General features: G+C 38.7%; 1 protein-coding gene across 3 annotated transcripts in view; it reads left to right on the top strand.

Moving 5' to 3' along the window:
- HIRA (histone cell cycle regulator) overlaps positions 1–27,730 on the top strand; it is a 32,038-nt gene extending 4,308 nt beyond the window's left edge. The window contains exons 2-25 of one of the 3 annotated variants that reach the window (XM_084217272.1): positions 2,641–2,703; positions 3,556–3,666; positions 4,461–4,551; positions 5,052–5,146; positions 5,971–6,066; positions 6,884–7,044; positions 7,927–8,094; positions 8,620–8,733; positions 10,227–10,297; positions 12,219–12,324; positions 12,876–13,097; positions 13,709–13,794; positions 14,252–14,446; positions 15,783–15,953; positions 17,926–18,130; positions 18,886–18,990; positions 19,793–19,941; positions 20,648–20,809; positions 21,531–21,589; positions 22,582–22,687; positions 23,851–23,973; positions 24,901–25,064; positions 26,734–26,822; positions 27,318–27,730. In XM_084217272.1, the coding sequence (XP_084073398.1) occupies positions 2,641–2,703; positions 3,556–3,666; positions 4,461–4,551; positions 5,052–5,146; positions 5,971–6,066; positions 6,884–7,044; positions 7,927–8,094; positions 8,620–8,733; positions 10,227–10,297; positions 12,219–12,324; positions 12,876–13,097; positions 13,709–13,794; positions 14,252–14,446; positions 15,783–15,953; positions 17,926–18,130; positions 18,886–18,990; positions 19,793–19,941; positions 20,648–20,809; positions 21,531–21,589; positions 22,582–22,687; positions 23,851–23,973; positions 24,901–25,064; positions 26,734–26,822; positions 27,318–27,434 (3,029 nt within the window). In that variant the 3' untranslated portion in view covers positions 27,435–27,730. Of the gene's footprint in view, positions 1–2,640; positions 2,704–3,555; positions 3,675–4,460; positions 4,552–5,051; positions 5,147–5,970; positions 6,067–6,883; positions 7,045–7,926; positions 8,095–8,619; positions 8,734–10,226; positions 10,298–12,218; positions 12,325–12,875; positions 13,098–13,708; positions 13,795–14,251; positions 14,447–15,782; positions 15,954–17,910; positions 18,131–18,885; positions 18,991–19,792; positions 19,942–20,647; positions 20,810–21,530; positions 21,590–22,581; positions 22,688–23,850; positions 23,974–24,900; positions 25,065–26,733; positions 26,823–27,317 lie in introns of those variants that run through there. The other 2 variants (XM_084217271.1, XM_084217273.1) reach the window with 2 other exon arrangements.
- Positions 27,731–27,858: the final 128 nt, after the last annotated feature.

The following is a 27,858-nucleotide window of genomic DNA, read 5'->3' as shown; positions in this document are numbered from 1 at the left end:
GAGGAGAACTGAAAGTGGCTTGGAGTGATCAGAAGTGTGACATTCTTTGTGCAAGGAACAGATGAGTAGAGCAGGACTCTTTGGGCAAGGAGATCATTGGGCTGGGGGCATGATGAACACAGTTGTGAGTGGTAGAAAAGGGATCAGTGTTGAGTGATTTTTTATTCACTGTTCTTCTCTACAAGAATTGTGTTAAAGTAACAAATAGCTGGTACAGATCCTCAGAGTAGGTGGTTCCTCACAGAGTGCATGGCTGAGCAGTGCATCTCTGTGTAGGGGTTGTTGAATTATGGATCTGAGAAATGGCTCATTGGATTTATAGAAGAAAGTCCATTGAGGGCCCCTGTTTCAAGAAGTCAGAACTGTAATTTCTTTGGAGTTGGAAGATTATTTTAGGAAGAAGCATTGTGTGCTTATCATTGCACAGATCCTTAGGGACTTACCTAGTGCTGGTTTCTGAACAGAGGGTACTGGGCTTGGTGGACATTTTGCCTGGTGTGGCTAATTTTAAGCATTTATGGGGAATTTTTAGCTAAGTTACCTCTGACTCTCTAAGCAAAGTAATTTGCTGGGTTTCTTCCTCTCCATTTGTGGATCTGTGAAAAATCTTTGCCCAGGAGAAGGGAGAGAGCTGATGTTACTCCTCCTGTAGAGTTGTGGTCTTAAGGCAGAAATTGGAGAGGCTGTGGTAGTTTTAGACATGTAGAAAAGGAAAGGAAAATTATATCATGTCAATAATTTTTGCAAAGCAATGAGTGCAATGACAATTTTTTGGAATGTGTAGCATATCAGAATATGCCTGAATAGTAGTGGTGGAGGTGGCTAGGTTGCTGTTCTTTCTGATTTGCTGGGAAAGTTTTCTCTTGGTGCAAATGATCCAGAGGCAAAATGAGCCAGGTTATTAGAATTCAGAGGTCTTTGATGGCTGGCTTCCTACTCTCCCCTACACATCTAATGGCAAATAACAGAGTATATGAGCTCTTCTTGCCCAAGATTTGATGCAAATTGAAAACGTCACCTCTTTGCCCTCTAAGGTCTCCAGAGTGGCCTTTTCAGTAAGTTTCAGTGGGCTCAGCTATTCCAAATGATGTACTGGTTTAATATAAGGGAAATTCCACATTTTGGAAAGGGTAAAATAAGTGTTTGGTTCTTGTTTGTGCTCCTCTAAATATTCAGCTTAGCCCTGAATGTTGCATTTGACTTAATAGAATAAAAGCAAGAATCAGGCATAACAAGCTGAAGAAAAACCACAGCTCATGTGTGTCTCAGCTCATGTGTGCTATGTGGTCTGAAGGACTTGGAAGGAATGTAAGTTGAGTGCCATCTTTCTGTGCTTAAGGTCTTTACTTGGCTGCCTGTGAAAATTTTAAGGGAAGTCACATGTCAGAGCTGCAATATATCCAAATAATAAATCCAAATAAAACAAACCTTAAAACAAGTCAACATAAAGGATACAAAAGTCAAAATGAAGCCAAATGTGTCTCTCTCAAAAAGAAATAGTGGGTATTTGGATTTTATTAGGAGTTTAGTGTCAAGGTTTCAGTTGCTACAGTTGCACATAAAAGTTGCTGTTGGATAAGATCTCCAGGTTTTAACATTTATGTCTTAACCTCTCATGAAGATACAGCACAAGATTGACACTCATGGGAAATTTATGAAGTAATCTTGGTGTGTGGGTACTGGTACTTTTGGCTGTTTGATAAATTGCCTTATTTTGTAGTGGCATATATGTGATCTTGCTCACAGAGGCATTCCAGTTTGGACGGGTTGGAAGTGCTGCCAGAAATTCTTTGGGTGTGGAAATCGCATGCGCGTTCTTTCACATAATCCTTACTGGAAGCTCTTTGAGCATCACTGGAAGGCAGGAAGCTGCTGCTCCCCTCTTCCTTTTCCTCTGCAAAGGTTAAAACAACTGTGAACATATAGAGAGTGAATATGAGCCAGTGGTTGGAGCAGAACAGGTTGGAAGTAAGGCCTTTCTGGTTTCCAAAGCTGTTCCCCAGCTATGTTGTTACAGAGTTTACATTCTAGTAAAATTATAAGCTTTCTTCTGAAAGATGTAGCATATGGAGAATTGAAGGATTTAAGAGTAATACTATTGTTGGTTAGTCCTTCTCTTTCTATATGGAAGCCATAAAATTAAAACTAGTCTTTGGGTAGAAGAGTTTCATTAAGAGAATTGAAATTTGAGACAGGTAATTGTGTGACCAACAGATGCAGCCTGAGATTGGGAAGGATTTAAAAAAAAACAGAAACCAAAGGAAGACTTGCTTCAGGTCATCAGCTAATGAACTGTAGAAACCTGGAAGAAATTCCATTGTCAAATACAGTTTTGCCTTGTTGGCACTTGCTTTGTGGTATTACTTTGCTTTGAGGTATTTGGCATATCCTGCTGGATTAAGTGTCCCTGGTTATCTCTGGTTTTTGTGGCACGATAACTTCCATACAGGCTTTTAATAGGCTGCCATTTCTGTCAGCAAGCTGCTCTCAGCTCCTGTAGTCAGCTGGAATTCTTACAACTCGAGCCTTTAGAAGAAGAAAGTCACTTGCCAGCCAGAGGAGTTATGGTGGTTCTGGTGTTACTGCACTCCCTTGAATGTAAAACCATTCAATATGTTGCTGTTTGTTCTCTAATTCCAGGAAAGCCAATATTTTCAGTGGACATTCACCCAGATGGGACCAAGTTTGCAACAGGAGGACAAGGTAAGTCTGTGTACTGGTAGAAGGCAGAATTTTGAGTAACAACAACAACAACAATAATAATAATAACAACAACAACAATAATAATAAAATAATAATAATTATTATTATCATTATATTAATAATCATAATCATAATCATAATCATAATAATCTGGTGCTTTCACAGCACTTGAATTGCCTTGACCCTTTTAAAAAGACATCACTTTATCTCTAGGAAACAGATAATTCTGTAACCTATGAAAATGTATTGGGAAGTGCTGCTGCTCCTGCAGAAGGCAGGGTTATATGTTCTGATGTCCTCATCCCTTTGGATGTCATTGAGATAGTGGCTGCTATCAGTGATTGAGTCATGGCCATATGGGCCAAATTTCCTTTAAATTTGAAGAGGAACTGGATGTGCAGTTGAGCTTTTTCAGTTGCTAAATAGTAGAGCTATTGGAACAGAAAATTCCAATTATATAAATAGAATAGCTTAAGAAATAAATGCAAAAATATTATTTGGTTCACAATAGTGAATAATTTTATGTTGGCTACAATAATTGCAATTTAGTATTTGAAAATGTATCTTTTTTAAAATACAATTTTATTACCAGTAGTTGTCCTTATAGTTGGTATCAGTTATGTGCAGTATGACTTTTGTATGAGGCTGTATAAATTTATTTTTAATTGCTCCAAGAAAAATAAAGCACTTCTGATTTGGTCTAATTATATCAAAGTGACATCTGTATTCAGCTGTTTCCAAAATCCCCACTGCAGCACTGCCTACATTTTCACATCTGTTCTGGAACTGAGATTGATTTGAAAAGCTTTTTTTGGGTGTATTTAGAAGGGGGAGCTTTTTGATCTCTTACAGGTCAGGATTCTGGCAAAGTTGTGATCTGGAATATGGCTCCTGTCCTGAAAGAGGAAGATGAAAAGAATGAAAATATCCCCAAGATGCTTTGTCAGATGGACAATCACTTAGGTAACAAAGTTGGTTTCTGGGTTTTTTTGTTGCTGACTATTAGTAATTTGCCAAAGCTTAAGACTTACATGTCTGTAGTTGCAAAAATAGTGCCTGTCCAGTGGTGAAGAATCAATAAAACACAGCAGAGTGGTCTCATACTTTGGTTGTGTACTTTTCAAGATATTTAGTAGAAAATGCTGTTAAAATGTGAGGGAATGTGCAGAGGACTATAGATATATTTGGAAATCTCCTCCCTATAAGCTTTTATCAGCTGTGGCCATAAAGTATTTGATAATGCACATTCTGAGAAACTGTTGAGCTCTGAAGGAAAGGACAGGAGAAGAAGTGTAAAAGATACATCATATGAAGTATTTTGGTAATAGTTATAAATTATTACATTTATTACATTATAAATCATGGCATTTGGAATTTGTAAAGTCACCTGACAAGTTGTCCCTTCTTCAAAATATACCTCTCCTTCTTTGCCCTCTTAATCTCACTTTACTTACTAGAATAAGTTTCCTTCATTAGAGGAATATTAATCTTTCTTCCTTCAAGCCTCTTTTGGTGAAGCTTTTTTAGATAAGGAATAGAGTTTTTTAAGCAAGAAATTCCTCAACTGCTACTGAAAGATAAGTACCAATTCATTTATCTAAAGCTGACAGAGTAACTGCTTTGAGTGGGAAAAGTCCACTTAAATCCTAAATGTCTTCTGACAAGTTTTGCTTATTTGTAATATAAATCCTGTCTGCAGTCCAGAACCACTTATTTTCACATATTTCATCTTGCAAACTTTCTTTTGTGCATTTCAGCTTGTGTGAACTGTGTGCGATGGTCGAACAATGGCGTTTACTTGGCTTCGGGGGGAGATGACAAGCTGATTATGGTGTGGAAACGAGCTGCGTAAGCATCCTTCTTCCTTCACCCCTGAATTGCATTTCAAGGAGGTTTCTCTGTGATATCCCAGTGCTTCCTCCCTGTGCTGCCCTTTGCTAAGCTCAGTGCTCCACCTGGTGTGGAAGGAGCTGGAAGCTGGGACACCACAGTGGTGTTGGGGATGTGGCCCCGCTGTCCTTTGGGCTGGAGGGTGTCTGCCTGGGCAGTCTCTCCGCTCTGGAGGAGCTGAGACATTTTCTTCTGTCCTTGAAGAAAACTTCCTGGTGAGATTTGAAGAGTCACCTTCAATGTTACCATTTTATGCTATCTGTAGAAGTTCTACATTTTATTGAAGCTAATTTTTTAATAACTGGAATTACTCTCTCTAAAAAAATGCTCTTTTTTTTCCCTTCTGTAATGTAGGGATAACTGACTATAAAATACAAGTGTACTGTGCAGCTGATTTTCTTTTTAAAAAGTGGAGAGCTTGTGGTGGTTCTTCTTATAACTGTTTCTATTTTAATTAGGTACATTGGACCTAGCACTGTGTTTGGTTCTAGTAGCAAACTTGCTAATGTTGAGCAGTGGAGGTGTGTGTCAATTCTTAGAAGCCATTCAGGGGGTAAGTTTCAAGGTGTTGAATGAACATAATTTGCATGTATTTGGAAAAAATTGCTTTTCAGCATCATGTTTTCTTGTTTGAAATATGTATTTGGTGGCAAGTCAGTAATTAATTTTAAGAGCAACAATGAAAATTGAAAAGAAATAGTTTTTAACGAAATGCAATTTTCATACAAATAACTTCTGGCAAGTATGGTATGTAGGAGAAAAATTACCAACTAAGAAACTTAGATTTTGCTATTTTCTAGCTTAAAAGTGGATCTGAATAAAGGAAGCTATACTGTGTCTTTAATTAAATGTTCACACTAGCAGTGAATAATCTGATTGTCAAAAGACCGTATTTTTGTAAACCAAAGAATATCAGTGTTTATATAGAAGAAAAATATCTAAAGAACAATGCAAAATTTGAATAAATAAATAATTTCAAATGCATTTTGCATCTGCTGACATGAGCTGTGATTAAAATCAAGATGACAATCACTTTGATCACTCCACGTGGAGCAAAGTGAGTGCATTGTAATAGCTTCTGTTACTTATTCAAAACTAGACTAAGTTCTTTGTGCAAGCATTAGTACTTCCTACAGTTACTAAACATTGCATTCTTTCCCTTTTGTTTTTTTTTCTTGACCCCTATTGAGTATTGGAAGTTGGGGAGATTCACTCCCAGTGAGTGTTGCTTTCTTACCTTCCAATTTAGTGAGGTGATAATCATTTCTCAGTGATAGCAAAATATTGCTACTGAGAACACAAGTTCTTTGTAAAAAGACTTATTGATTTTCTGATTACCATCCATCTCTTAAATGGAAACTTCCTTTTCTCAAACAGATGTGATGGATGTAGCATGGTCTCCACATGATGCCTGGCTGGCATCCTGTAGTGTTGATAACACTGTTGTCATCTGGAATGCTGTCAAATTCCCAGGTGAGAGCTCTAAAGATGATCCAGCATCTAAAGCTTTGTGACTAAGTCTTCCCTTCTTGGGTGTATTTCACTGACTCTTCAGATCTCTAGGAGGGATTGGGTTGTCTGTCTTCTGGAGTGACACACCTGCAGTCTGGCAGGTCAGTCCTTCTTCCAGGTTTGGGTGGCAGTGAGCAGGGGATTCTACCCTGCTGCAGACAACAGCTGCATTCAGTTTGTGCTGCTGATTTTACATGAAAGTCGTGATTGCCTGTGTTTATTTACATACCATTTATTTTAAACTGGCTTCCAATACTGATACCAGAGTTTTTAGACTTTGAAGCTAACTGTGGACCCTCTCAGCCTCTTCTCCCACAGGCTGATAAGCAAGTGTGCCTGAAAGTAGGTTACCAGGTCTGCCAGCCTTGTGTGTCTGTTGAGTCACAACTTTGACTTGGTTCACACTTGCTGCACAAAGCTGGATTAGTTGTGATAATCTTTGGGTGTGGAGGAAAGGGTGAATGTTTAACTGAAATTCCAGTTCAAGTGCTGCTTTCCACAGTTTCATAGTGCTACTCTGAAGCTCTGGGACTCTGCTGCTCTGACCTGTCTTCTGAAGAGTTTTGCACCACTTACTCTGGCCAGAAGTCTCCTTACCACTTCTTTTATATCAGTTTTTTCTAAAGTATAGGTTCCAATTTGGTTGATATGTTGTTTCTACACTAAAGGAGGTTAAGCTTAATACACTGCTCCAAAAAGATACTGTGAAGTTTCTCAACACTCTGCCCTGAAGGAGATAGCACTAACTACTTTCTATTCTCAATTTTTGTGTGCGCAGAAATTCTTGCCACTTTGAAGGGGCATTCTGGCTTGGTGAAAGGGCTGACCTGGGATCCTGTTGGGAAATACATTGCCTCTCAGGCTGATGATCGAAGTTTGAAGGTGTGGCGGACCATGGACTGGCAGCTGGAAACCAGCATCACAAAACCCTTTGATGAGGTACTTCACAATGTGTGACTGTTCAAAGTGAATTCCCCTAGAATGAATGAAAACTGGAAGAATAACTTGGATTCTGCACAAACATGAATTAATTGAACAGTACCGAATCAAATAATGCTCTCAGATAGCAGCTACAAAAGAAGGGAAAAAAAGTATTACTTTCTCATAAAAATATGAGACTCATTGTCATTTGTTATTGTGGGTGTCAAAAGTTTACATGGGTTCTGTAAATAATTAAGTAAACTTCTGAAAATATAGTGTTTATTCTGGGGAAGTGTTTGCACACTGATCACAATAGTCTGACATTCTTCCCTACACATCTTCTCTTTGCCACTATCAGAAATGAGGTAAGTACTTAGGAGGGATCTCTGGTCTGTTAGGTGATGTTAGGTGATGACTTTGATGAAGAGATCAAGTTCCTGGGGACAGAAGCTGGTGCTTGGTGAGTGGAGTATTCTGCAGTGATCTGAGGGAATTGTGATTAGTGCAGTTGCTCTTTGACCTTGTCTGCTTCAACTCAGGTGGGAGCTGGTGTGGCAAGCTGAAGTCTCATCATTAGTGGTTGCTGTGTTGCAGCCCTGTTACTAACTAGGACTGTGATAAATACTGAGGAAACAGTATCCAAAAAGATGTAACATTTGTCTTTCCTTTTGAAAAGTTCTCTGAGTTCCTTCCCCCCACTTCTGATAGGGTTTCTTAAGTTACACTACATCACCTGTGTAAACATGGCCAAATGCTGGGAATTGTGTGTGAGGTCATTCTTTTATACTCTCAGGATACTTTGTAATCATATTCCCTAAATCTGAAATTTAAATAGTTTGTATTACAACCCCTTTGTTTGCCACACGTTTTTAAAGCCCTGGTATGGTTTTTTTTTGTCAGTGTGGAGGGACAACTCATGTGTTGCGCCTTAGCTGGTCACCTGATGGTCACTATCTTGTTTCTGCTCATGCCATGAATAATTCTGGACCCACTGCTCAGATCATTGAGAGGGATGGATGGAAAACCAACATGGATTTTGTAGGGCACCGGAAGGCAGTTACAGTAGTGGTGAGTGAGTGATAGTAATTTATTTCTGAAGTTAAAACCTGTTGCTTTTTGATAATTTTATGTATAAATGGGACAAGAAGTGAAGATGGTTGTCAAGATTAGTAAAGCAAATGCATGGTAGTGATTAAAAAATGTCAGCTTTGCATGTTGGAAGCAATCAGGTGGCTGTTGTGATAAGAGAACTGGATGTAGATGAACGAGACAAAGGGGAATACAGGAGCATGTTAGGAATGTCAAACTTCAGCTTTGTTGGCTGTTCAGTGACTTGATTAAAATGATTTAGGTTTCTAGTGCGTTTCTGATCCCTAGTAAAATTAATATTGTTTGCCTTTTCTGTGAAGGCATTCAGAAAACCCCTTAAGAAAGCCTCTGCAACTTTTGTCAGTGCTCTTATAGAGTCTGGTTCAGGACTTTGTTTCTATGAAATGTTGTTTTTTGACTCTTAAGTGGAAAGTTTGCTTAGAAAGCAGATCTTCTGCTGAAATGTAATTACTGTGATAAAACTTGGGCATCTTGTTTGTTCAGAAATTCAATCCAAAAATCTTCAAAAAGAAACAAAAGAATGGGAGCTCCACCAAGTCAAGTTGTCCCTACTGCTGTTGTGCTGTCGGTAGCAAAGATCGATCTCTGTCTGTCTGGGTAAGTGATTTCTTTGCTGCCTTTGAACTAACATGTCATTGGATAACTTGGGGGTTTAGCACAAAGGTCACATGTACAGCATTAGGTCATATATTTAATGTCATGTTTAGGGGTTTTTTGTCTCTGTTGTTAGAGGTTTAGCTGGGTGGTTAGGAAGGGGATTGGTATTAGTTCGTTTCTCTAAAGGCAAGAGCAGTTTGCAGAGTGTGCCCTGGTAACGGGGAGCAGCTGTCAGGGGATAAAACATTTTACTACAGCTAATAAATGCAACCTTATTTTCATCCTTTTACTTGTCTTCTGTCCTTGTAAAGGAAAGGGATGTGAAAGTGAATGAGCTTTTTAAGTATTCTTTCAAGTTTTGATATCTAGTTTGGGTTTTACTTTAAAATCTACACTAAAATTTTTATTCTGGCTAAGAGAAGAGTAGCTATTTTCACATTTTTAAATGCAACTGGAAAATACAGGGAATCAATTTAACTGATTTTTAAAGCTTTCTGGTGAGAACTTGTGCCAGAACCCACCAATTGCTAACTGCAATCTACTATTTATAGCTTCCAGTGTGATATTTATCCATCAATCTCTGGATGCATAACTAAATCTGTTTCTGGTAATGCTACCAGTGCCTACCCATATCAAAGTATCACTCAGTATATTTTACTTTCTATTTATATTATGAAGATTTCATTTGGAGTGGCTGTTGAGGTTACAGAAGGTAGTACAGAGATGCAGTTATAGGTTGTCTTTGCCCTGAGGAACTTAATAAACATATAGAGCACAGACCTATGGAAGCATAAATGACTACTGAAGATGACAGTGACACTGCATCTGTGAACCTGTGAGCCTGAAACTCCCTTGCCCTTATCAACCTCTGCTTCATTTCAGTTGTACTATACACTTAGAAATATTAAGTCCATTGGTTTGACATTAAAGAGCTTAGAATGTCTAATTTAGAGCAGGTTATTGGAGTTTTCATATTCAGTTCTTTATTACTAAGCTGATTCTTAAGTGCAGAGGAATCCTCTTTAAGAGTTAGTGTGAATCAAATTCCCTTTGCTCTTGATAGGTTTCACTTTCTCGGACAAGTAGTCTGAGTGAGGACAGGGAAACCTAATCTGTTTTCTGTCTTCTTGTGCTGGCAGTTTGCAGCATCCTTATCTCAGTACAGCTTAGAATAGAAGCTGTCTTTTGCATCTGTGGAATTGCTTTTGGAGTGGCAGAGAGTGTTTTGAGACTGTAGTGTAAAGGCAAAGTTGATTAAGAAGTTCAGTCTGTGTTTCAGAAAGGAGAATTGAATGTCAGCTGTTCTTCTCCAGAGGTTTTCTGCTCCAGCAGTGGAACAGGTGACTTGGTGCTTCAGATGCACCACCAGGCACGCAGCTGTTTCCTGGCCAGATTGGTGCCTATTGTGAGGCTCTGGGAGAGTGTTAATGTGGTACTATCTGTGGTAGTGTAGAACTTCTACATTTCTGAGTGTTGTTTCTTGTTTTCTTAAGCTCACGTGTCTGAAGCGACCTTTAGTTGTCATACATGAGCTGTTTGACAAGTCAATCATGGACATCTCCTGGTAAGTTGATTTCTGCTGTTTGTTATGGAAGCCAAAGCATTGTTATCAACTTTAGGTGTACTTATTAGCTGGAAATGCCTTAAAACAGTACAGATTGTGGTTGTTGGAACACAAATGATTGGTTCCTGAAGGTTTTGTTTCTGCTGCAGCATCTTTGGTAGTATATGAACAAATAGCACATGGTCACTTGAGATTATTAACTGAACAAATAATAATGTATTTAGAGCAAGACACAGTAAAAATAGCTGTGGAATGAGTTTCTACTTGTTACGATTCTCTGACATAGGTTGTCTTAATTCTGTCACTTCCTCACTTCTGAAATTCTCCTTTAGTAGTTACAACAATCTCTTGGTGGGTTTATACTGGGAATTTTAAAGCTTCCTGGTTTCTATGTGCCATGTGGATTTTGCCTTGAAGCTCAGAGTACAAAAAAAAAGCTCTCAAACTAAAACATTTTTCTTTCATTAAGAGATTAAGGCTAGAAAGCCAGAAAGTGCAATATTTCATGAGAAGTGCTGCTATTGTTATAGTACAATAGCTTTGAATAGTTTCATTTTCCTGTAGTGTTTTTTATTTCTCCATCTGCAATTTGCACATTTTTCATGGCATGAAGTCATTGGGAGTAATAGCTGGTTAACATTTTGTAGTTTGTGAGGAAATGGTTTTGTGGGGTATTTGAGAGACAAAGGATCATCAGGCAGCTTGGCATTTTATATCCTGTTTACAAATTGAAACAGATGGATAAAATGTCAATAATATGGAGTGTTCCCAGAAATGTGCTCCATTCTGAAAACAGAGTTAGTAAATTCTGAGAAACCTGGTACTATTGTATTGTTATAGCTATATAATTTCTGGTTTAGAATTTTAGACTTGGATCCATCAATATAATATCTGTGAGGGATTCTGTTTTCACAGAACAATTGCTTGGATCCAGAGGTCAATAGGAGCTTAGCAATTTTCTCTGCAAAGCAAACAGAAAACTTGCAACATGAGTTTACTGTTTTCTATTTTGGAGTACTGTTGGTGTACCTTGTTTCATGGTGCTGAAGCTGATTTCTGTGGATGTGATGGTATCAGGGCACCAGCTGCCACAAAAATCAGGGTTCCAAATGCCTGTAGCTGCGGTACTTGTAATAGATTTTTAGTAACTTGGTTAGGACTCTGGAGTTGGGCCAGCTTTCCTTTCCTCTTCCCTTCTGTGTAACAATTCATCTGTAAGCCACTGTGTCACTGTCTCTGTGAACTGTGTACTTAAAAGTGTCTGAGGGAGAAGTCAAAATTCAAGTATTTTTTCAAATGTGCAGTAATAGGTTACATATGCAAGATTATCATTCTATTAAGATAGATGGTTTCTCCTCTCTCTTTTTGCTAAGAAAGAAAACCTGACCTCCAGAAGAGGGTTACTATGTATCCCCACAAATAAACACATGTGCAGTTTGCTTAAAAACCCAAATAATTGAACAGTAACAAAATCAAACCTGTGTTCTTGCCTAATACCAAGATTTTTTGGCCTGGTTGTCAGCTGAGGGCCCATTTCTTCACCCACTTCCATTAGCACAAAAATTTTGCTCGTCTATTGAAGAAAATGCATTTATAGTTTTCTCTCACTGTTCATTGTGAACACTACTCAGGTTTACCCCTTCAGGAAAGTTTTCATGGTGCTGCTCATGCCATGGGCAGGTTATTGTCCCAGTGCCACCATCCTTGTGCAGTCTGCAAAGGAGCATTGGCACAGGGGCTCTGCTGCCTGTCATCCTGTGTCCTCACTGTCCCACTTCTTTGGTTCCATGAGTTATTGCTGTGATAATAAATCTTAAGCTGAGATTTTTATTGAACAGTCCATCAGATTTTATTGAACAGTCCATCATCTTTGCTTGAATGAAAGAGATTAAAAACAAAGTTGGACCTTTATTTCCCTCAGGACCCTTAATGGACTTGGTATCCTGGTGTGTTCCATGGATGGATCAGTGGCATTTTTGGACTTTTCCCAGGATGAACTTGGGGACCCACTCAGCGAGGAGGAAAAGGTACAGTAAGCACTCAGGGAACCTTTGATCATATTTCAGGGATGTATTGATTCAATTAAAATACTGGCCTGTTTATAGAAGTATGTAGTGACTGATTTCCATATTATAGAAAATATGTTGCTCTTGTCTGCTTTACAAGTCATTAAAAAAGAGTAGTCAAGTGAATGTGTGGTATTAGTGTCTGTTCTGGAAAGAAAGAATTTGGAAAACATCCACTTGCTTACACATCATTATACATCTGAAGTAATTATTTGGCCAAGGAAACAAGAAGTGAGTGCTTCAAAGCTCTATAAAATTACTCTTTCACTTGCATATATGCAAGTCTTTTTAAACTGATTGCTCTTGGCTGTTTTTCCTCTCATTGCTATTAGCAACTAGAGCTTTGAATTTAATTTATTTTACATATTGATTTAGTGTTAGTTGAAACACAAAGGAAAAAATCTGGTGTATAAATGATACAGGGGGCATTTTATGGATTCCATTAGATTTGTATGATTCCCTTGTATTACAATCAGTGATGTCATGGTCACTCACATCTTTAATGCTCCCAGAGCAACATTCACCAGTCCACCTATGGCAAAAGCCTGGCTATCATGACTGAAGCTCAGTTGTCCACCACCATTATTGAGAATCCAGAGATGCTCAAGTACCAGCAGAGGCAGCAGCAGCAGGGGGATCAGAAGAATGCCTCAATTCGGGAAGGCTCCGGGAATTCCACAGCTCCCAAAGTGGCAAGCATGGTTAATGGGGAGAGTCTGGAGGACATCAGAAAGGTAGGTGCTCTTGGGCACTGTCAAATACTGGGTCACTAAATACCAAACTGTTAGGAAAGAACCAGTTTCTGTGCCCTTATTTGTGTTGAATGGCACCTTTCAGCCTGTGTATGGCCCAGCTGATCAACGTAGTGGGTCATTTACTGGGACTTGTTGCAAAGTTAAATGCTTTTAAGCAGAAGGCAGGCTATGTGGAAGCAGGATTGTGGATATCTCTATGATGGGTGCAAAATTCTTGATGTGCAGAAAGGAAACCAAGAGTAACTAATGACAGAGAAATTGTTGAACTGTGTTTCAGTTTCTTAATTACAGAGATTGAAAGCATTATTTTGTTCTGTCCTAAGCATAGAACACAATTTTTAATTAAAGATTTGATATGCATAATGTTTTAGACTTGATTCTAAAGTGGAGAGCAGATTACATTCTCCACAAATGCCTTTTCTACAGATGGACAGGTTGAAAATTGGAAAATTGGTTGTGTTTATGGGAAAAAGTCTTTGCTAACAGGTTTTTAATTGAGGCACCTCTTCTAATATATCTAGTTTGGAAAAAAAATTAAAATAGCAATTTCCTATTTATCAGAAATTATGACAAAATGTATTTCCCAACAGAATCTTTTAAAAAAACAAGTGGAAACACGAACAGCAGATGGTCGGAGAAGGATCACACCTCTCTGCATAGCTCAACTGGACACTGGGTATGTTTGGAAGTAATCCATAAAATCCTTCTTTACTTTCTTATATTTTTGTTTGTTTGTTTGTTTTTTCCCTGTTCCAGGCTTGGCATTCCATCTTAGGGCATCATAAAGCACTTACTGGAAATAAGTGTTCTTATGCAATACAGTTTCAACCAGTGTTCTTTGGCCATAAGATCTCACTTCTAATAGATCAGGCCAATTCTCATTATTTAGGGTTATAGATGATCAATATCTAATGTATTGTTGGTTCATATCTATATTAGTACCATAATACTATGGTCGTTTGGATATGAGAAATTACTCTAAAAAGGTACTGGGGATTTAGTTTGGTTGTATATGAGTATCCACATGTGGAAAAAGCAAGAATGGAATAAATATTTTAGCTAAAATTACTATTTTTGAATTATCTTTAAAGTGGTTTTGAGAAATGTATTTGTTGTTTGTCTTTTTTGTTTAGGGATTTTTCTACAGCATTTTTCAATAGCATCCCAATATCTGGAACTCTGTCTGGCTCAATGATGTCTTCTCAAAGTAACCAGCAGCTCATGTCACTAGATTCTAACGCAGCAAATTCCCTTAATACTTCAAAGCCTTCTGTAGAGCCAACAGCAGCCAGTATAAAACCAACAGATGATGCAGCCAATAAAGATGGGTCAGTATTTGCTGTTTTGTTTTTCACTCACATGAGTCTGTTCAGTTTTTAATTCTTATTTATAGTTTTATAATGAAGAAATTCTTAAAGTAGTTTCCTTACTGCAAAACCCCAAGAATCTAATCTTCCTGAAAACATTGAGATTTTATTAGTGTTTGGTTACTTCAAATGTTGATAAGTTGGGAATGAATAAATGCATGTGCATAGTTCTGGCAGTGAACTTCAGTGTAATGAAGTACACAGCTGATTGCTTGTGCTTTAGCAAAATTACTTGTTGGTGGGTTGCTATTAGTAAACAATAGAAAGTGTTCCAGTAGTGTAAGTAATGAAACCTACTTTACATCAAATTCTGACCTGAATCTTCTCTTCAGATCCTTTTTTCCTGTATAACAGCCCCATTAGAGCACAGTGACATTGGCTTGTCAGTGCACATGTGCTGATTGGCCAGTCTGTCCTTCAAATTAATTACAGAACAACTGAATTTTACTTGCTTTTCCCTCAGCGGTAGCACTGACCTGACTTCTTCTCAGAGTGTTTTTATAGTATTTGTAGCAGCATAGTGTCATTGAAACCTCTACTTCTCCATCAAATTTGGTTGAAATTGGCCACAGATTAAAAAATGAGCCGGTGGACTATGAGAAATGATTGACAGATGGAACTATTAAGTATTCTTTTCTTTGTAAATTGTACTTCTAGCAGCTTTTTAGTACAAGCATCAGTTATTTTAGAGCCATTAATTCTCTGAATGAATTGAAAAATCTCTAAAGTAAACAGCTATTGAAATAATAGATCCCAGGAATGCTTTAGTGTGGGGAAAACACATTCCTTTGCCCTAGAGTTATGCTTGGAAAGGCCTAATAATCAGGTTGGATTTTTCAGCAACAAAATCTAAACCTGGCATGAATTGTTTCATCCCCAATTGTTTGATTGATAAACAGTGAAATATAATATTGTAATGGAACTATTTTTAACCTGAACAAGGGGTAAAAGCAGGAACCCCTGTGATCATTTTAAAAAGCAATCCTTTCTCAGTAATTACCAGCTGGAAGTATAATTTCCTTCCTGTATTTAAAATGCACAGTAAATGAATTAGGGTCTTTTAATCCAGATTATGTGGCCACATGAAGCTCTGAGGTGTACCATAGACAGCTTTTGAGAGTAAGCAAAGCTTGTAAAACACTGATGCATGAAAGAGTGGAAAAAGAATATTATAATTGATTATATACTTGAGTGAAAGGTTTTCTAGCCACTATCATGAATGCTGGTTGTTATGAGCAATGTAGCTTACCAGTACTCAATTTTTCAATCCTTATTTCGCTGTCTCTTTTCTTGACAGTGTAAATGCTACCTCTGCCTCAGCTGCTCCTTCTGCATCGTCTTCCTCTGTGTTGACAACTCCATCCAAGATTGAGCCTATGAAAGCATTTGATTCTCGATTCACAGAACGATCCAAAGCCACCTCAGGGACTGCTGTTGTAACAAACACAAATCAGACTGTTGTGGACAGGTAAGACATAGCCTGGGGAGGGAGGAAGGGAATCATGTAGAGTTGAAGCACTAATTCTGTGTCTGTAGATGTCACACTAGTGACACTCTAGAAGTCGTCTTGGGTTTCTTCTGCTATTGGAAGGAAGGGGGCAGCTACAAATAGGTGAATTCTGTCCTGCTGTTACCCTTTGTACATTTGTCCCTGGCATTTTGGTATCACACAGAATCTCCAAGATAGTCCAAGTTAAATCTATTGTTGTAAGAGGTTGTGTGTGCACAGGCCTATGTCACTGAGTGCAGCTGGACTCCTTAGAAGACAAAACCAGCCAAAAATAGCCAGCCTGCATCTCTGTACAAGAGAGATTGACTTCAAGGTAAATTACCGTACATGTCAGCAGATGACCTCTCATCATCATAGCTGCAGCTGTATTTCAGCTTTATGCCTTGAAGGCATGCAGAGAAGATTCTCTGAGTTTAAAGGGTTTTGGCTCTGGATCCATGTGATTTAAAAAAAAAAAAAAAAAAGAAAAGCATTTTGTTTTGTGACACAGTGTTATGGCATAAATATTCCTGTTTCACCAAAACAAATGATAAAAAAATACCAATCTTGAGAAAAATGTATGTAGTTTCCCAGTTATTTTCAGTAAAACTTGGTTTTATACAACAATATTTTTATGTTAAAGAGCTTTTACCATGTGATGCATAAGCAAGATGTATTAAATTACTCTCATAAATGCTTTAATGTGTCATTGAAATATGGATAAAAGTGTATTGTTTGGCATAATTCAGGTGCCAGAGAAAAAAGGTTTGGATTGTGCAAGGTATTTCTCTGAAGCCAAGTAGTTAAGGAATAAATGGCAAAACGGTGTGAGTTAATAAGCAGCTCTTGGAGGGAAGGGGAAGAGTCTGATTACATGACCTATTTTAGGATATAACAGTTAACAAGAGAGTTCTCAGGGATTGTATTTGTATGGGTTATATTATATTCAGTTATACAGGGACATGGACCTGTTGGAGCAAGTCCAGAGGAGGCCAGAAAGATAATGAGAGGGCTGGAGCGCCTCTGCTGTGAAGACAGGCTGAGAGAGCTGGGGCTGCACAGCCTGGGGAAGAGAAGGCTCCAGAGTGACCTTATTGCAGTGCCCAAAGGGGCTGCAAAAGAACTGGACAGGGACTTTTCACAGGGGCATGTAGTGGCAGGACAAGGGAGAATGGCTTCAGACTGAAAGAGGGCAGGCTTGGATGAGATATTAGTACAAATCCCATACTGTGAGGGTGATAGACACTGGAACAGGATGCCCAGAGAAAATGTTGATGTCTCATCCCTGGAAGTGTTCAAGGCCGGGTGGAATGGGGCTTGGAGCAACTTGGTCTGGTGGAAGTTGCCCATGGCATGTTGTTGGAATCAGATGGTCTTCAGGGCCTCTGCCCACTCCAGCCATTCTGTGATTCCATAGTTATGTTTCCTGGAATGGAAGCTGGAGCAGTGAAGCCATGTGTATGGTTTGCAGATACACATTTTGCAGCAGTCAGAACTGAACAGAACAACTTGTGGGGGTAGACAACAGAACGACAAAAGTTCTACATGAATAAGCAGAAAGTCTAATGTCCACTGAAGGGGAAAAGATGAACTACTCTTGCATCTTAGAGTGCTGAATTATTTGTATCAGCTCAGGGAAAGAGATCTGATGGTAATTGGAACTGAATGCTTAAGTGTAGTTGCTATTTCCAGCTTTATCCCATGGCTAACTGCTGGTTTGATTAATTTTTTTTTAAGGGGAGAATATGTCTGCTTGGTTTACATCTATATTACACATTGTCCTTTTGGAAAGGGTTTGCCATACCTCTACAGCTTCCTCCTCCTGCCTTTGTGTGCTTTGAAATGCACTGAAAGAGGGCTCAGAAATGTCATCTTATCTGCAAGAAGGCAATGTGTGGGATATATGGCAACTTTTGGAGTCAGCTTTTTTTTACAGACTTTTTTTTTACAGACTGAAGGATCAGAATTTAATTAAAGACAATAAGCCCAAGGATATTCTGGAGAGCAGCAGTGACAGTGAAGAGAAGATTCCAGCCGTCAAACCACTCAGTGTACCCAAACGGAAACTGGAACTTGAGGGAGAAACAGTAGAAAAGAAGAAAAAAGGAAGGCCTAGGAAAGACTCCAGACTTGTACCAGTAACTTTAACTGTTCAGGTGAAATATATAAAAATCATTGTGGCTTTCAAAGTTTATTTAATAAAGTCAGTCCCGTGTTGACTTGTTCCATTGGCTCAGGGAAACACAAGTAGTATCAGTCCCTCAGAATTTTTAGCCATCCCTCTTCCATGCCTTTGAACTTACTGGTTTTAGAATTTAAGCTTAGAAAAAGCAGGTGCACGTGGTGTGACAAATGTGTTTACCTTTTATATAGATATGTAGCTACTTACTAAAGGTCCCTAAGTAATGCTAGCCTGCCAAAGACTGTCGAGAATAAAATGAAATGCCAACAGTTTTTGGTGGTATATGATGGAGAGTGGTCCAAGAACAAGAAGGTGACTTGGATATGGTGATTTAAATGGTTATAAATTTCCTCAGAACCCTAAAGTAGTTGCATTTGAGTTTCCATCATTTTTCAGGCATATAGATACCTGTGTTTTCAGTATCTAGAGCTTAGATTTCCCATGTAATACACGAGAATTTTCAGGAATTAGTTGCAGCTGAAAATAGGGGTGTTAAAAAAAAAAAAAAAAAGAGAGACCACTTCAAATTTTTTGTTTTTCTTTGATTCTTAGAAGCTATATTTAAAAACTCGTATTCATACAACTAATTGGAACAAGACTAACATTTGCAATTGGGATTATTTGGAATTTTAAGAAAATTCTTTTTCAAATCAATCTATTTGGTAGAATATATTTGATTTTCATTTTTTTAAATTAAAAAATGTAACTATTTCTGCAATTTTTTTCCAGTCCCCAGCTACACTGGCCTCTGAGAAGGATGCTGCTTGCATCTCTGCACCAGCATTAGCACTTAAACTGCCAACCCCAATCCCACAGAAATCGTTTACTTTGCAAGTAAGTGGACTATAAGGAAAAAATACTTTAAAAACAAACAAAAAACATCCTGCTTTCTTTTAAATATCCTAAGGTTATTCACATCCTTTGATGAGTTAACATTGAATGCATGTATTTGTTCAAGCAAGCAAGATGGTAACGCTTTAGCTTCTAAGAATATGTCTGAATGAGCAAAGAAAGTGACAAATCAGCTAAAAATGGGTCACTTCTGACCCAGCTAAACTCCAAAGAGGACTGAGTACCTCTGGTTCATCTGTCCCTCCCCCTGGTTAGCCAAAGTGTGTGGTGGAGATAAGAGTGTCTGGGGGGAGTGGCTGCTGCACTGTTACTTCAGTGGTGTTGGGAGTACACCATGAGGAATAAAACCAGGGCTTTTCTGAGAGCTCTCTGGAGGTTCTCTGCATCTGAACAGGCTGGCAAATAGTCATGTTTTAGGTATTTATGAAGCAGTTTTTAGGTGTGTTCAGGCTGTGGTAGTCTGGTTCCAATTGTAAGACTGTGGGGAGACTGGGCACATACAGACTTGATCTGGTGCCCATAATTAGGAAGCAGAGACAGACTAGCACAGCCTTTCCCTATGTTTGTGCTTCAAATACAAAGAAATTACTTGTGTTTTAGGCAAGGCTGATTTTCAGAGGTCTGCTTCATTTGAAGTGCCATGGTATATTTTGAACCCACATTAAACAGAGAATGCCATACTTAAATGTGTTCTTAAAGACAGCGTTGTTTTGGTTCTAATAGTTGCTGCTTTTTTGAGTAGTATTTTCCTCTTCCAAATATTATTTTATTTTTTGTATTTCAGATAAGTTCAGATCCATCAATGTACCTTGAAGTGGAGAATGAAATGACCACAGTGGGGGGCTCAAAGCTGAGCAGGTTAAAGTGTAATCGAGAAGGGAAGGAATGGGAGACAGTCCTGACCAGTCGAATCCTCGCTGCAGCAGGAAGCTGGTAAGAGAGCATCTTTTGGAGGAAGGGGGTCCTGAAGGCCAGAAGACATTTTTAGGTGTACAGAAGTACAGTTTACAGTTATTTTTCATAATATTTATGGGTAAAAGTGTGCACCGCTCTTAGTCTCAGGCTTTGCTTCAAGAATTAACTTTATGCAGTCCTAAAACATCACAATTTGCATTAGCCAGTTACAACTATTTTCCTGTATTTTTACATTTCTCCTTTAAATTTCTTAATTAAAGTTGAATAAGTAGTAAGTGACAGGTTTTCAAGTGCTAACCACTTAAGAATGAAAAATTTGAAATGGCATATTTGGTCATGTCAAAGTATTTTCCTGAGTCTTTAGCTATTTTTTCTCTGATTTTTTTTCAATTTTGCCTAGTTCCAACTTTAGAGTTTCATCTGAAAGTGTATTTCTGAGCCCTGTCTAGGTCTGAAAAAGAAGCAGCAGATTTTAAAGCTAAATACAAGTACAGCCTTGAGGGAGAGCTTGTGTATAACCAAAAGCTTTACTGATATTTCCAGCTATGTCCCTTGGTCTGTTTAGTTTATGACTTTTCCTCTTGGTATCAAAAATTTTCTCTTAAAGCCGCAATAGTTATTTTTTAGGCAATTTACCCAAGTTTTATGATAAGAATTCAGCCTGGTTTTATGCTACTTGCATTTGACAACACGCAAATGTTTCTTGTTTGTTTGTTTTTCCCAGTGAGATTGTAACTGTGGCCTGTGAGAAACGAACACTGTCAGTATTTTCAGCTTGTGGTCGTCGCCTTCTTCCTCCCATAATATTGAACACACCCATTTCCACCCTGCACTGCACAGGCTCCTGCATCATGGCTCTCACCACTGCTGCTACGCTCTCTGTTTGGTAAGGGCCACCTTGGCTCAGGCCGTGTCCATAGACACCTTCAGTTGTGTCCCTGTGCTGCTGTTGAGACAGGAGCTTAAACCACATCAGGTCTGAACACAAGTCCACTTTTGAATAGAATATGCAGGGTTAACTGGGCAGGACTGGTTCTGTTTCAGCAAAATCCTGCTTCTGTTCTGACAGTCCAGAATATTGAACTTGATTCTAGAATGAAGATAAAGAATCAGCTGGAAGTCACTAGTTTGAATGCTTGTGATGCATGTGGAATGGAATGGGAGGTGGGGAAGGGAAGTATGGATATTTCCATCTTCCATCACACTATACACTATGTTTCAGAGTTAAAGTTCTCCAGCCATTTTCAAGATGCCAAGATAAAAACACTGGTAACTTGTTTGCAGTTGTTAAATTCAATCTAATGTCTCAGGCAAGTCAGAGCTCCTAAAGGAGTTCTTTAGATCCTCAGTGTTTGCTTTGTTGTAATGAGGTTTCCTGATAAAGAGCCATAAAAATTGTTTTCTGCTATTAACTTCTGTCTTGCCATAAGGGATTTAAGTTTGCCAAATAATTTTGTCAAAGTAAGGAAGAAAATCTCAAAACAAAAAAAGCCTATACAAGCTCCCCAACCCCCCACTTTGTCATGAACAGTGAAAAAGTGCATTTATTACAAGATTTTGGAGTTTTCAGTTGGTTGACTGCAGACTTGTCCTTTTGTCTTTTTCAGGGATGTTCACAAGCAGACAGCCATTGTTAGAGACGAGTCTTTGCAAACAATATTTTCAGGTAATAAAAAAGTCCTTTAATTACCAACCTTTTAGCCCACCTGTACTATTGAGTACCATTTTATGAATATGCTGAAATTCTATGAAACCTGAAACACCTAAACAAATAATTTCCCTTCATTATTGTGTAGTAAAGGGAAGTTCTTGAAATAACAGTGATGGCAATATCAGTGAGTAGCAAACTTGTGTGAGATTCTGTAGCTTATAGTCTGCCTTGCTTCTAAATGTAGAAATTCAGTGTTGTGAAGATCACAAAATAAATACTTAATGTAAATCTGCTATTACAGCAATTTCTCTGTAATTTGCATGTTTATTGTCTCAGTGATGAACAACTGATTATCTTCTGATTCATTACTTTAAAATCTTCAGTTTCAATCGCTGCAATATCTGGCACAACACAAATCATCAGAAAAGCAGTGTCTCAGAGTACATTAGCTTCTGGTTTAGCTTTAATCCATACAGTACTAATCCAAACTAGCTAGAAAGCAGTTGTATTAGCAGTTTGCAAATGTCATCATTAGAAGTTACATGCACAAGCCCTGGGCTTGGAATATGCTGGGAAATGAGACTCCAGCTATCCCACTTACACTGTGCTCTTAGAGAGCGCACTTTTCTAAATATGGCGGGTTTATAATTTTAACTTAATGGGGAAAAGAAAGCTAAAGGCTTTTTGGGTTACAAAAGACGTGGCAGAATTGCTGAAGATTTTCCCCTAGATAAGGAGAATGTTCCTAATTTAGCTCATTTTCTGTATAAATTGCAGCATCAAGATTGATAATGTATTTTGCAAAATTGATGTTAATGCTGCTGCACTGAGCTGGTGCTTGCTATCATTAGCTTGTGTCATGACTTTCCTATCAGTGCTTGAGAACTACATTGAACCTTTTTCTGTTAGTTAGTGTAATTGATAAGATATGGTAGATACCATTTTTTACCATTATGAATCTTAGGCAAGGCTCCAAAAGAAACACTTTGGTCTGATTTGACTTGCAGGAAGTGATGCAACTGTCTCTCAGATCTTGCTGACTCAGCATGGAATTCCTGTCATGAGCATGTCTGATGGGAAGGCATACTGCTTTAATCCTTCTCTTTCTACATGGTAAGTCATGGATTACTTCCTGATTTTGCAACTCAGAGGAGCTGACGTGTTCTGGTTTACTGGGAAGAAATCATTCTACCTCAGAGTCATGGAAGAGTCATTGCTAAACACAAGGAAAGGCTACACAAGAGTCTGTGTCCTGTTGGGGATCAAATTGGCTTTCCTCATGGCAAGGCATAAGTTCCTGTGAAAAATTTCCATGGGTAAATTATTTACAGGATCTTTCCAAAACAGGGTCTTTGTTGTTTCCTAAGAAGAAAAAAACCATGTTGTAATCCTAATATAATTGTTGTAATTAGTGTAATGAGCCTGCTGGATGAAAGGGCTTATTGTTTTAACTCCTCCTTAGAATAATTGTTGTTATTCAACTACTCGAAGCGAATCCTCTGGAAAAGGAAAAATACCCTATTTGTTTATTAAGGGAGTGAGGAGCAGGGGACAGACTCTCAGCCAAAATTCTGAATTTGCTGCTATTTCTTGGTTTGTACCACAGCTTGGGAAATACATAAAAGAGCAATGTGTTTAGTCATCATACAAATTTAAACATGATAAAGCAGCAAAGGGTATTTTAAATATTTGTACCATTTTACCCCTGTGCTGTATGAAATCTAAACTTAGCATTGGTTTGAGCCACTCTTTCTCCTGGCATCTCAAGCCAGTGAAGATGATATCCTTAATTAGGTGTGGAAATGGCAGCTGTAATGTCAGGTCCCTGCATATGAAGGGATAGCTGTAATTATGGAAAAGATTGTCAATGTGTGTGTGTCTGCAGGAGGGGGGATGGGGACCTGACATAAAATAAAAAGGTAAAATCAAACTCTTCATGAGAAAGTCATTACCTGTGTTCATTCCACACATCAGTCTGGGTCATGGCTTCTTAGATTGTAAAATGGCAAGGAAAAAATCCCTTGCAAACTAATGGTAAATTATATTATGTAATTAATATTTTTAACTTTGGGAGTAGGAGGGACACACTACAAGCAGAATTTGGACATGTAGTGGGAATAATGAGGGTCCATGGAATTCCTGAGCCACTTCAGTGATATTTTTTTTGGTTATCTGTAAAAACACAAATCCAGTTTTGAGGCAGAACAGAGCTGGGTCTGCTGACCTTGCTGTTTGCACTCCTCAGACTTGTTTTTTGGTTGTTTGCTCTTTTCCAGGAATCTTGTTTCTGACAAACAGGACTCTCTAGCACAATGTGCAGACTTCAGGACTAGTTTGCCATCTCAAGAAGCCATGCTGTGTTCTGGGCCCTTGGCTGTGATACAGGGACGCACATCAAAGTACGCGCGCGCCGCCTTCGTGCCGCCGGCACGGCTGGGCTCTGTCATGGTCTTTATTCACCTGCCTGGGTCACTGGGTTACTTCTTGAAATGCCAGTGGCTCTGAAATGATCAGTCATTCACACAGTGATCCTTTGCATGCTTATACTCTGTATCTTAATGTTATAAGATTGTTTGGGGGGCAGGAAAGCATGCTCTAAATATAATCATTTGAAGTTTCCTCTTTATTGGAGGGGTATTGGACAATTCTGTTATACTTTTATTAGCTAAGCTGCAGTTTTACATTTTGCATTTTAATGTTTAGTTTACCAGCTTTCTGGAGTGGGCCTACAATTTTTGAGTTAGTTCAGTTAGTTAGTTCAGTTGACCTCAAAGAATCTATTTAATGAAGTCTTTGAGAAAGTTGAGATATTAGTCATCTAGTGAGTATTTTTAACATGTGAAAATATCACCAAGGAATCGTGTGAGCCAGAGCAGATTCCTGTAGGTAGCTTTATAGCCCATCCTCCCTTGGATTTGAATTGGATTTCCCAGGCAGATTTCTTTGCTATTTCTGCCCTTCACATGCAAGTTTAATTTTTTTTCTGGAGAGAAACTGTGTAGTGTTGTAAGATTTTATTGCTGTTGTCATCAGGGGAAGGGAAGTTCATTGTAAGCATTTGAAATATGAACAATCAATACTCTTTTTGAGAGAGAAAGACAATAACAGAATGAAAAATTCCCTTTTTGAAAAAAAATTCTAACAACTAGTTACTCTTTTCAAATTAGCTTTCTTATGATAATGTGTTTGTATGCAAGAAATCCTTTAAATGCTTTATGTCTTGTGTGCCTCTGAAAGATCAGTGCAGTACAGCTAGTGCTAGAAAAAGATATAATCCTTAAACTTGTATCTGATTTTATGGCACATTAATCTTTTTGGTTTTGCAGTTCAGGAAGGCAAGCTGCAAGATTGTTCTCCATGCCTCATTTAGTGCAACAAGAAACAACACTTGCATACCTGGAGAACCAGATAGCAGCAGCACTTATGTTACAATCCAGTCACGAATATCACCACTGGCTCCTTATCTATGCACGGTACCTAGTTAATGAAGGTGAGACCTGCCAGGCTCTGGTGCTTCTCTGCAGCTCTAAGAAACACTCTGTTCATTTCATGTATGTGTGTGATTGCCCTTAACATTCTCCTTTTAGCACTGGGCTTCTGGACTCGAGTTTGCTTAAAACCAAAACAAATTGCATTTGCTTCTGCAGTGCTCAGTCCTCAGGAGTCCTGTTTGGACACAGTGACTGGGGACAGACTGTGGTCTGGGGAAGAACTGCCAGACTCCAGGAATGGCAATTGCATTGTCAAATAGCCCAGTGGTCTGTCAGGCACATCCTAGGTATTGTCTGGCAGCAGCTACAGATGATTCAGGGAAACCAGGAGCACCTTGTAGAATGCATAGCCCTCCTCAGGCAGCTGACAATCGCTGCCTGATGTGAGATGGAGGGGTTGCTCAGTCTCTGACACCTTGTACCTGAGAACGTAAAATTGCAGAGAAGTTGCTTGTATTGCTTGCACTTTATTCTTTTTTTACATTCTAAAATTTCAACTGCCTCTACTGGTGTTAAATTCTCTGAGAAAAGAAATACATACAAAAGGTTTCTTGTGTCTGTTTCATATTGAATACACTTTCTCTCTATGCTATTATGTTAAATAAGGTTAACCAACTGACTTTATACTTTTTGGATTCCAAAGTTCTCTGTTGTATCTCTGCCTGTCTACATTCATAATTTAGTAGTTCCCCTTGTATTAATTCAGCCTTACTCCTCACCTTGCATAATCATTCTGCAGAGAGGGAAATGAAATGCTTCAGGTTACACCACCTAATAGGTGTTGGCAGAATTAAAATCAAACTCGTTAATTCTTGCCTTTTGACCCTTACCTTATTTAACAAGAAAGCTTGTTGAACTGCATGTGGTTCTCGCTGTCCTTCCCCAGGTGAAATTAAAATATTCTTGGGTCTAATATTAAAGAGATGATTGTACTTTTAAAAGCCTTCACTAACTAAGAACCTCTGCTGCATGCACTGGGTTCCTCTAGCACCTCCAAATATTGCTGCCATGGATGGATAGATGGATGTCACAAAAACTGTGCTTTGCCAGATGTGTATTGCTTATTGCTGCTTCACTAATTTTCTAGAGCTGCTGAAGTTTGAAAATTGCACATCCTGTTATTGACCCTTTATTCTTATGATTATTTCAACATCTACCAGATTCTAATCTATTAAAATACTTGATCTAGTATATGTTGATTGCAAGTTACTCTTGAATAGACTTTGTTTCCTTCAAGGGAATTCCCCCCTCTGATTTTTGGGTAAAGAAGGGAGGCCAAAGAAACTGTGTGTGGTTTTATTAAAGGAGTTTTGGTTTTTAAAAAGCTGGTATGTTTGTGTGGGAGAAGAGAGTGAGGTTGAGATCAGGGCAGCTCTTAAAACAAGCTGGAGTAATTACTTCAGTTTTTCTCCCTGTTAAAGATTCATCTTTAGTAGTGAGTTTGGTTTTGAGAACCTTAAATAAGACCCTTCAGAGCTCTAAAAATCATCTTATATTTCCAAAGAATTGCTATAAGAATAAGAATAGAACTTTCCTGAAATCAATGTTTTGAGCTTTATTTTATTCCAGATACTTGTAATTCTTTTCTGAATGTTGTCTGCTACATTGTGGAGTGGTTATATGTAGTGAAACACTGTCAAATGTGATTTTATTTTTGACTATCTCCAGGGTTTGAATATCGTTTGCGAGAATTATGCAAGGATTTACTGGGTCCAGTCCATTACTCAGCTGGAAGTCAGTGGGAATCAACAGTTATGGTAAGTCCTGATAACAGTTTAATGAAGAACAAGGAAGAGTTTCCCATAAAAATCACAGGGTATTATCCTTTCCATACTCTGCTCTGATCACATAAGCAGGCTTTGAGATTTATTCCATGTGAAACCACAGTCAAATGCTTGTTGCCCCAGTGCCAGCTCTGATGCTGTCTTGAGTACCACACAGATAAAGGAGAGTTGCATGTTCAGCTCTCCACATGTTGAGACAGCAGCTTTGAAACAGGCACATGCCAAAGACATCTTCCCTCTCAGAACACAACCGGGAGTCTGGAACTGGAGCTGGAGGCTGCTCCAGCTTCATGAGTGTGTAAATGTAAGGAAAGTTTTTATTCTGGGAGTCATGGAAGCAGAGTGAGAATGTAAAATGCACAGTTCTCTCTAGGCAGGAAAAAGGGCATGAATCTTAGAGAGCTCCATGGAACATGTCAATGATAACAAATCATAGATTCTGAGGATACTTTTGTGTTTTCTGTGCAGGGTTTACGAAAGAGAGAACTATTGAAAGAGCTTCTTCCTGTTATTGGACAGAACCTCCGCTTCCAGAGGCTTTTCACAGAGTATCAAGAGCAGCTGGACATCTTGAGAGACAAGTAGCATGTCCCCAGATTTTCCCTGCGGGGCCTGGTCCGAGTGAAACTGCTGAACAGCGTTACCAGGGACACGAGAGGAGCGAGAGCCCGGCCAGCGGGGACACTCCTGAAGAAGGGCTGTGCCGCAGAGGTCCCCAGGATTCCTGGAAATGATGAGTGGAGGAGCTCGACAGTTTCCCCAGTGAAACTTGACCATTGAAGCTGTGACCTCTGTTTCTATGGAAAGTCATGGATATGTACTTCAGGGGGATCCTTTTGGATCTGGATCTCATTTGATATTAAAACTAGCTGAGAACTGTTTGTGCGGTTTCTTGGATGTCCTGTGAAAAGCACAGTACTTCAGAGTACACTGAACAGCATATTTAACCCTGTTTGGGTTTTTTTGCCTGAGGATTTATTGAGGCTCAACACTATATTAAATTAGATGA

This window comes from Fringilla coelebs, assembly GCF_963513975.1.
Source record: "Fringilla coelebs genome assembly, chromosome: 17".
Taxonomy (NCBI): Eukaryota; Metazoa; Chordata; class Aves; order Passeriformes; family Fringillidae; genus Fringilla; species Fringilla coelebs.
This window is presented reverse-complemented; position numbering and strand designations above follow the sequence as displayed.